At 42.1% G+C, this 10,155-nt stretch overlaps 1 protein-coding gene across 1 annotated transcript; it reads right to left on the bottom strand.

Moving 5' to 3' along the window:
- Nucleotides 1–3,689: 3,689 nt before the first annotated feature.
- fam217bb (family with sequence similarity 217 member Bb) lies at nucleotides 3,690–8,202 on the bottom strand. Its single transcript, XM_041979900.1, has 4 exons — nucleotides 7,919–8,202; nucleotides 7,608–7,692; nucleotides 6,110–6,174; nucleotides 3,690–6,035 (listed from the first exon to the last, which is right to left on the bottom strand). The coding sequence occupies exons 1-4, from the start codon at nucleotides 8,032–8,034 to the stop codon at nucleotides 4,790–4,792; spliced, it is 1,512 nt and encodes a 503-aa protein (XP_041835834.1). The 5' UTR covers nucleotides 8,035–8,202; the 3' UTR covers nucleotides 3,690–4,789.
- Nucleotides 8,203–10,155: the final 1,953 nt, after the last annotated feature.

Below are 10,155 nucleotides of genomic sequence, written 5' to 3'. Positions count from 1 at the left end.
GGGAAACTTTTATTACAGTTTGTCAAACAATCTAGTAATACTTTAACTTGTCAAGTAAAAAAGATTAATTTTGGAATTACCCCGGGGCTGCACAGTGGTGTGGCCATCAGATCTGTTGCCTCACAGCAAGATGGTTGCTGGTTTGAAGCCCGGCCAGGGTCTTTCTGTGTGTGTTTAATGCATTGATACTTCAGTTTTCTCCCAAAACATCCAGGTTAGATTAACTGGGGTCTCTAAACTCTCCCTAGGAGTGAATGTGAGTAGTTGTCTTGTCTGTTGATCATGTGATGGACTGGTGGTCTGTCCAGGGTGTACCATCCCTAAACTGAGATTGGCTTCAACCCTGCAACATATCGGACTGAGCAGGTAAGGCAAATTAAAGGTAAGTTAAAGTTTTCAAACTCCTGTCAGCCTTATAGAAGATGACTTTCTTGTGGTCTGAAGTGTTACTTCTGGTGTTATTCTTTTCATAAACACGTTATGGCTGGCAGTACTGTCAACATGGCTCACAGCTTCAGCCCTTCAACAAAGTCACAAGCACATTTAATCCAATTAATTAGGTGTAATCCAGTGTAAGCAGGTGACCGAGTGTGTTATGGTTAACCCTTTGTTCTACAGTGGGGAGTGGGGGGGTGGGGGCTATTTGACCTGATGTTAGTTTTCTCTTCTTTTAAAATGATCGACCAGCTGCTGGGCATGTGAGAAGTGGGTTAAATAAAGTCAGAGTATGATAAAGAACCGTGCCGACGCACATCCTCTGACCAACAGTAGATTCTTTATGTCTCTGCTCAGGGAAGTGGATTATATTCTTCTATCACCTGATCGCTCCTTGTTACATCTCACACTGGGTATCTATGATCACTTCAAAGAAGCATGACTTCAACAAGTCATGTTACTTTCAGCATTACAACTTAAAGGGCTCAAATCTCAGATCCCACAGCTGTAAGGATGTCATGCCACGATGGTCTGACAGGAACTGAGGGGAGCACTGGCTGTTAAAGCTCTTTCTTTGACAATTCACAAATGTAAATCCACAGTGTAGGAAAGCAGAGGGAGGAAGGAGGAAATATGGTCTTCAAGTGCACAATTTGGCCATGATATGAAATTATTTAGTTGAGACAACTTTAAATGAGTTGTGCATCCATACAGTGTGTGCAGAATTATTAGGCAAATGAGTATTTTGATCACATCATCCTCTTTATGCATGTTGTTCTACTCCAACCAGTACAGGCTTGAAAGCCTACTACCAATTAAGCATATCAGATGATGTGCATCTCTGTAATGAGAAGGGGTGTGGTCTAATGACATCAACACCCTATATCAGGTGTGCATAATTATTAGGCAACTTCCATTCCTTTGGCAAAATGGGTCAGAAGAGAGATTTGACGGACTCTGAAAAGTCAAAAATAGTGAGATGTCTTGCAGAGGGATGCAGCACTCTTAAAATTGCCAAGCTTTTGAGGCATGATCATCAAACAATCAAGCGTTTCATTCAAAATAGTCAACAGGGTCGCAAGAAGCGTGTTGACAAAACAAGGTGCAAAATAACTGCCCATGAACTGTGGAAAATCAAGCGTGAAGCTGCCAAGATGCCCCAGCTTTGCCATATTTCAGAGCTGCAACATCACTGGAGTGCCAAGAAGCACAAGGTGTGCAATACTCAGGGACATGGCCAAGGTAAGGAAGGCTGAAAAACGACCACCTCTGAACAAGACCCACAAGATAAAACGTCAAGACTGGGCCAAGAAATATCATAAGACTGATTTTTCTAAGGTTTTATGGACTGATGAAATGAGAGTGAGTCTTGATGGGCCAGATGGATGGGCCCGTGGCTGGATCAGTACAGGGCAGAGAGCTCCACTCCGACTCAGACGCCAGCAAGGTGGAGGTGGGATACTGGTATGGGCTGGTATCATCAAAGATGAGCTTGTGGGACCTTTTCGGGTTGAGGATGGAGTCAAGCTCAACTCCCAGTCCTACTGCCAGTTTCTGGGAGACACCTTCTTCAAGCAGTGGTACAGGAAGAAGTCAGCATCGTTCAAGAAAAACATGATTTTCATGCAGGACAATGCTCCATCACACGCATCCAAGTACTCCACTGCGTGGCTGGCCAGAAAAGGTCTAAAAGAAGAAAAAATAATGACATGGCCTCCTTGTTCACCTGATCTTAACCCCATAGAGAACCTGTGGTCCCTCATCAAATGTGAGATCTACAGGGAGGGAAAACAGTACACCTCTCTGAACAGTGTCTGGGAGGCTGTGGTTGCTGCTGCACGCAATGTTGATCGTGAACAGATCAAGACACTGACAGAATCTATGGATGGCAGGCTTTTGAGTGTCCTCGCAAAGACAGGTGGTTATATTGGTCACTGATTTGTTTTTGTTTTGTTTTTGAATGCCAGAAATGTATATTTGTAAATTTTGAGTTGTTATATTGGTTTCCCTGGTGAAAATAAATAAGTGAAATGGGTATATATTTGGTTTTTGTTAGGTTGCATAATAATTATGCACAGTAATAGTCACCTGCACACACAGATATCCTCCTAAGATACTAAAACTAAAAAAAGCCCCACTCCAACTTCCAAAAATATTCAGCTGTGATATTTATGAGTCTTTTGTGTTCATTGCGAACATAGTTGTTGTTCTATAATAAAATTAATCCTCAAAAATACAACTTGCCTAATAATTCTGCACACCCTGTACTGGGGCACGTGCCCCAGTAAATGGGGTCTGGCGATGCCGATGGCTTTGGTCCTTCATTCCAGCAGAGCAGGACACTTACTGGAGGCTGGAGGTCTAGAAGTGATGCATCGCTAATGAAACACACAAGAGGTGGATTTTCTTCTATTTTTTCTTACACAATGCTTTTTTATTGTTATCCCAATTTCTGTCCAGACGGTCTTTATTTCCCACAACTCCTTGTCCACCTGGTTAATAGCGTTGATTGTGTTCCTCTGCACCGCCCACCCAGCTGGAGCACCCAGCAACTAGAAAGAAATATTATTTAACACTAAATAAACTGCTACCAATCTCAGATTTATCTGCACATATTTATTTTATAAATTAAAACAAATGACCGGCATCAGTACTGTCATTTAGCAGATGCTTTTCTCCAAAGTGATTCACGACAGTGGGATTCGAACTTCGGTCTCCCACATAACAGACGGATGCCCTGCCGACAGAGATGTCCAGCCACATGTTCCGATGCTTCTGGCGTGTCTTGCCTTCTGACACTGCGATGACAGCATCAGCCACCTGCTGCCACTATTCTGCCTTTCTGACACAAGTAGTGCCCACCCTGTGTCCACCAATTAAACATTTTATGTTTTTCAACGTGGTCCATCAAGATCTTTGTCTCACACCCCGAAAAATCTGCTTCTTCCCACTTTATCCTTCCAGAGCCATCATGGACATGTGATGAATATGTATTACAGGCGTTCATCTGAACATTTATAGCCACCATGTGGGCGTGGCAAGGCCACGTTCCCTCACGTGAGCCTGCTTTAGAGTTGATTCTGATTTATAAACAGAAACAGGCGTGGGACGTGCGTGCACACGCTTTTATAAATCTGAAAGTTGATGTGCGCAGCATTTCCTTTTCGCGCCGCGAAAGCCACCTGTAGTTTGCTTTGCTACACATAGTTTTATAAATGAGGCCCCTGATCATGCAACAGCATAGCAGACACTCATCAGACAAAACTACATTTTTATTTTCAAGTAATCAAAGCTGTAAATTAACGATCAACTTCTTTATAAAAGTGTTCCTGTCCTCATACATCTCCTAATCTGTAACTCAACTAGATCTGATGAACACAAATAAAATTATCATTGCTACAAACACCAGAGTCAAAGGTGGCCTTAACCAAGAATGACTTACGCTCAGCAACCTTTCAAAAAGGTGGTGGGTTTTATCACAGGAACATGGAGCAGAATCCTGGTACAGCAACATTCAGGGTGGACCAGGTTGTATCCCATCAACTAACAGTTTAGTGTAGCACCATCAGGATCATGCAGATGCAGCATTGCTTTGCTGCTTTTCTGCAGCTGCAGGGCAGAATTTTTGCAGTGTGCTGATACGAGTTTGTTCTTCATTCCTTTTTTTAATAGTTTTCATCAGACAGGAGGAAACATTTCATTCTGTTGGCGACATGAAGACAAAGAGACAGCTGTTGTTAAACTGTTCCAACAGATTATAAAGACCCATTTAAGCTCGACGCAGAAGCCGGACGAAACTGTCCGTCAGTCTGCGTATTCGTCTTCTGTGTCGAGCATAGGTGGGCCTTAAGGCTGTTCATTTTTCAAGGAAAGAGAAATGCAGGGACAGAGTGGAACAGAAAAAATATTTCATTAATCCTCAAAGAGAAATTATATTGTTGTAGAAGTGTTTTTTTTTTTTAAGTAGAAATAATTCATTCAAATGTATAAATAAGCCAAGGCTGGAGTGTTTCGTCTGTGCAATTTTTAAGTGAATCAGCTGGTTGGCATTTACCGTGATATTCAGCATCATAAACCTAAAGCGTTGTCCTGTTAATATGCAGATTATGATGGAGCTGAAAAGGCTTCCTGTGTTTATCTGAATCAAAAGCAGGCATTTCAGAGACCCATGCTCCTTTACACAAGATGGGTCATGTAAACATTCGCTAAAGTATTCGAACTTTTGACTACAACCACAACACCAGACTCATATAAGACTGTATCCTGTGATATTAATACATGATGGAAAAGAAGGGAGGATGACCGAAAATGTACATTCATAGTTGAATCTAGGTCACTGGGTGGTAACTTGCTGTTATGTAACAAACTCGACCTGTTTGGTTCTGTTCGGCCTCCTAATGGGAGCAGATTTGGGTCCCGGTAAATTGTCCATGATTGCAGTGACAGCATCTGGTTTTATTTCCCGCTCCTTGAAATCTCTCCGCCGCTCAGATCTCCCTTTTCTGCACTCAGAGCCGCTCCGTCTTTTTTCTGACCCGTTCTGTTGCCTCTCTGCTCCTCCTCTCCTCTGCTCCGAGCCACTCCTCCTCCTGAAAGCTCCCATCCTGCCGTCCATCCCATCCGCCTTCCCAACGTGGTCCCCAGAGTCCCTGACAGAGGAATGTGGTCTGCTTGTAGCACCTTGGATGGGGTTGCGCATGTTTCCTGAAGCTTGCATCCTCTTGAGGTAGCTGTTGGTCCTCCCGGGGCTGCTGCACCTCCTCTCTGAGGACAGGACCCGGCTCTCGCTGTAGCTCCTTTTGGGGAGCAGCGTGGGTCTCCTGCTGCTGCTGCTGCTGCTGCTGCGCTCCAGCATTGGACTGAGTCTGAACGGCCGACTGAGGCTGTGGATGGAACGGCAGCATGACGAGCTACAGCTGGAATAGCGGATCTGGCAGGGAGTGCAGGCACAGCCGGAGAGCAGGGTGGAATGGCTAGCTAGGGAGGAGAGGAAGCTGAGGGGGAAGGCACGCTGACACTGGAGGATGCACTTAGGAGAACTGAGACGAGATGTGGTGGCGGCAGCAGCTGACCTGCAGCCAGACATAACCTCTGATACAGCCGACTTCCCACTCTCCTCCTGAGCCGTCTGGATCTGATGCCACTCCAGCTGCAGCAGCCGCTCCAGGTACTTTTCCAAAGGGCCCACGGGCCGGGGCCGGGCGGCCGCTCTGCCCTCCACATTGTAGAAAACAGCCAACTGAGTCAGGCTCCATGAATTAAAAGGTGGAGGGAGAAAATCTGGAAAATCAAACCCTCCTTGGGCCTGTCTGGGTCTGTGGTGGTGGGAGGAGAGGATGTCCGCCTCCATCACTTCTGGCCTGAGCTCAAGCTGGGGAGGGATGCGACTAGAGTGCGACACAGGAAGTCTTTCAGTCTCAGACAGGTCCGTGTCGCTGTCCTCCTGCAGGACATCCTGCTCTGTGGAGCGTCTCTCCTGCAGGTCAGAGCTGGAATCAGAAAAGGAAGAAACCACTGTGTGTTTGCTCCCTCTCATACTGCCGTGTTTGAGTTCTTTGTGGCCACAACACTGAGGACGAGACGCTGAGGGTCCCTGAACCCTGCAGAGAAAAGTAAGTGTTATTATCTGAACAGCTGAGCAAGAAGATGAAATCTGCAGCTACCCTCATCTCACCTGGGTGGAGGAGTGTTGCTTTTGGTGGAAGGATTGTTGGGCTTGTGCTTTCTTCTTTGTTGTCTCTGTGATGACAGACAGTCACATTAGTCACAGAGAAGATGAAAAAGTCGAAGAGTTTAAAAATGTGGATGTCTTTTTGGAGTCTCAAAACAATTTTGAGGTTCATATTTGGAAAGTGTCTAAATTTATATTTAAGCAAATCTCAGCTGTTTCTGTTTGATACGGTCCTGTCTGTGTAAAGAGATTTTAAAGTTTTCAGCTCTCAGACAGGACACATACAAAACACAATAATCTATTGTTAACACTTAAAGGATGTTTTCATTTCCCTTTTTGATTAAGTTTTTTGTGTGTTTGTAAAGCCAAACCAGGACTACAAATTAGCCACAGGTAGAAGTCCTACACAGCAATGGTTGGGTTTCTTTTTAAACTACCATTATTTATACTTTTCACTCACCATCCACTTTATCAGCTCTTCCTGTTCATCTTCCTATTAACACAAAAATCTAACCAGCCAATCACATGGCAGCAACTCAACACATGTAGTCATGTAGACGTGGTGAAGATGACTTGCTGAAGTTCAAACTGAGCATCAGAATGAGGAAGAAAGAGGATTTAAGAGACTCTGAACATGGCATGCTTGTTGGTCTGAGTATTTACTGGGGTTTTCACACACAACCATCTCTAGGGTTTACAGAGAATGGTCCGAAGAAGAGAAAATATCCAGCGAGCAGCAGATGTCTGGACTAGAATGTCTTGTTGATGTCAGAGGTCAGAGGAGAATGGGCAGACTGGTTGGAGATGATAAAAAGATAACAGGAAGTCAAATAAGCACTGGTTCCAACCAAGGTCTGCAGAACATCATCTCTGAACACACAACACGTCCATCCTTGAAGCAGATGGGCTCCAGCAGCAGAAGACCACACCGGGTGCCTCCTGTCAGCTAAGAACAGGAAACTGAGGCTACAATTCACACAGACTCACCAACACTGGACAATAGAAGATGGAGAAATGTTGCTGGTCTGATGAGTCTCCATTTCAGCTCCACATTCAGATGCTAGGCTCAGAATTTAGTGGAAACATTGTGAAACAACTGTGTGATGCTGTCGTGTCAATATGGAGCAAAACTTCTGAGGAATGTTTCCAACACTTTATTGAATCTATGACACCAAGAATTAAGGTAGTTATGAATGGAGGTCTGAACCAGTACTAGAAGGTGGACCTGATAAAGTGAACAGAAAGTTATGTTGTCCCTGGCAAATACATTATTAAAACAAAATCATGAAAAATAAATAACCTTTTAAAATTAGCAGGAAAAGCACGTGAATAAGTTTCTTTGCATCTTTTCTTTTCCTTTGGACAATAATAATAATAATAATAATAATAATAATAATAATAATAATAATTCAAGGACCAATCGTCTAATAATAAAATATTTATGCACCTTTTATTTTTCCACAAAGTGTTGGTGACTTGTGACTGCACATTGAACACTCACCTTCTCGTGATGGTTCTCCTGGTTTTGGTCCGGATTCTGGGGCTGAGGAGACTTCCTCTGGGACTGCCGTCTTCCCATTTTATTGCTTGAAAAATGCATATAGGAGAAATGGTGAAGATGCAGCAGGAGACATGATAAACGGTGCTTTGCAGGGCCGACATGTTTGTGATGTTTTCACAGTCAGCGCTCATAGATCACAGCGCCTGTCTCCCTCACACACTCGCGCGCACAACCTTAGGCTAACACGCGATAATCTGTCTGTATAATAATAGCATACAAAAATATGTACATATATATATATATGAACCCACTTGGAAACATTCGCCCTGCTGCTGCTCCACGAAACCTTCCTCTTCCATTCCCGATCCCTGATGGAAACCCTTTCCACACACCGTGGTGTCACGCGCTCCTGCAGGATGGAGCCCATCCCAGCTTCCAACAGGCACCAATAGAATGAGCGCGAGGGTTGTTCACGCGGAAAATCTTAGTGGGATGATCATAATGAGTGGTGCGGAGATCCGAAATCCCCCACAAAATCAGCGGAGCTCTTTATTAATGACGATGCTGTTCAAACTCCACCCAGCAGGGGGCGCTGCAGCCGCTTGACTTGCCAAACCATAACAGATTTACATTGTTTATACACACACACACTTTCTTGATCACATCTCATGTAAAAATCCATTTATCCTCACATTCATCTCTGTGTCTGTATAGAATTAATATTTTATACCAGAGGAGGATTTTTGTAAACTGACTAAATAAACAAAAAACTTAATAATGTTACAGAGAAAAACATGAGGAGAAGAATATTAATTTTAGATTAAAAAACAAACAAACAATACTATTGGGCGTCACATCTAAAGGTAGTGAAAATTTGGATGGATAGCAATGAGGAGACAGGATGGAGGGAAATTGAGCAAAATTCATGCCCAAAGATATCTTTAGAATCTTTGCCATTTATAACAAAAGAAATTAAAAATAAAATAAAAATTACAAATGAATGGGTTAAAATAACATTGAAAATATGGAGGACAGTGAAAAGAAAATTAAATATGTCTGGTTCAATCAGCAGGGCTACTAAAATAGTTTTAAATCCAGATTTTATACCCTCAATGGAGGGGGTATATGGGAAATGGGAAGAGAAAGGACTATTATACATTGGACAACTTTTTGAAAATGAACAGATGAAATCCTTTGAGCAATTGAAAAATGAATTTAATTTAACTGCACAAGATTTCTACAAATTTTTACAAATTAGAAATTACCTTAATAAACACAAGGAATGGGAAAATATCCATAAGAAACCAAATGAATTAGAAGAATTGTTAATGAAAAATTTAGGTACTAACAAAAAGGTAATTTCAAAATTGTATAAAGCCCTGCAGATGGAAACAGACAACAACTGGGATATAAGGAATAAATGGGAGAAGGAAAGAAATATAACAATAAAGGAAGAAAGATGGGAGAAATCCTTTAAAAATGGATATAAGATATTGAATAGTATTTCATGGCAAGAATTCGAATGGAAATCTAAAATGCAATACTTTATTGTACCATTAAATAAATCTAAATATAGTAAAAGGTCCGACAAGTGCTGGAGGGGCTGTGGCCAGACAGGAGACTATATACATATATTCTGGGATTGTCCCAGACTTAAAGAATATTGGGAGAATATAAAGAGAGAAATCGAAAGGATTTGTAAGGAAAAAATAAATTTAGAGTTGCAAACATTTTTGCTGGGTATAATACCAAAAACGGTGTCTAGTAAAAATAAGAAAATCGTTCAAATTCTTATCACAATAGCAAAAAAAGCTATAACAGTCTCCTGGCTAAAGCCACAACCTCCTAACAGGGACCTTTGGTGGGAAAGGGTTAAAGATGTAGTGGGAATGGAAAATGTAACAGCAAAGCTACGGCTTAGAGTTAAGAAATTTCAAGAGATATGGGCACCTGTACTCAAAGAGATGGATAAATTATAACTACCCTTAAAATTTTTTTTTTTTTTTTTTATAAATTTGAAAAAAGAATATTATTAGGATTTTTAGTTAAGGGAATTATTAGGTAAGGTTTGGTTAATTGTATGATCACATTGTATGAACTGTATGTATTGTATGAATTGTCTTCTTCAAAAGAAAATAAAGATTAGGAAAAAACAAACAAACAAACAAACAAACAACAACAACAACAACAACAACAAAAAAATCTACTGGGTTGAATCCTGTTTTTTCTTCAGCACTGCCTTGGTGTCGTAGATTCACCAAGGTGTTGTAAACATTCCTCAGAGGTTTTGCTCCATATTCCGCTGGAGATATTCTTCCAGTCTGTGGTGACCATCATGTAGGCTGTGATGTGCTGGGGGAGCACCATCAACTCCAATAAACTGGTCCATAAGTCTGGTAAAATCACTGGATCTGGAGACACTCGAAACAGTCAGACAGGAGGTCTCTGAACAAACTGATCTCCATCATGAACAATTCTTCACATACATTTCACAATATGCTGGAGGGACAGTGGGGCTCTTTTTCAAACAGACTGCTGCTGCTCCTCT

The sequence above is a fragment of the Melanotaenia boesemani genome, chromosome 3 (assembly GCF_017639745.1).
Source record: "Melanotaenia boesemani isolate fMelBoe1 chromosome 3, fMelBoe1.pri, whole genome shotgun sequence".
In the NCBI taxonomy this organism is placed as follows: Eukaryota; Metazoa; Chordata; class Actinopteri; order Atheriniformes; family Melanotaeniidae; genus Melanotaenia; species Melanotaenia boesemani.
This window is presented reverse-complemented; position numbering and strand designations above follow the sequence as displayed.

Bases quoted from the DNA above. Each gene is read 5' to 3' on its own strand.
- fam217bb (XM_041979900.1), bottom strand. From the start codon at position 8,034: ATGGGCTCCATCCTGCAGGAGCGCGTGACACCACGGTGTGTGGAAAGG. The intron at 6,175-7,607 runs GTGAGTGTTCAA...CTGTCATCACAG, and splicing joins AGGAGAACCATCACGAGAAG to AGACAACAAAGAAGAAAGCA. The intron at 6,036-6,109 runs GTGAGATGAGGG...TTTTCTCTGCAG, and splicing joins AGCAACACTCCTCCACCCAG to GGTTCAGGGACCCTCAGCGT.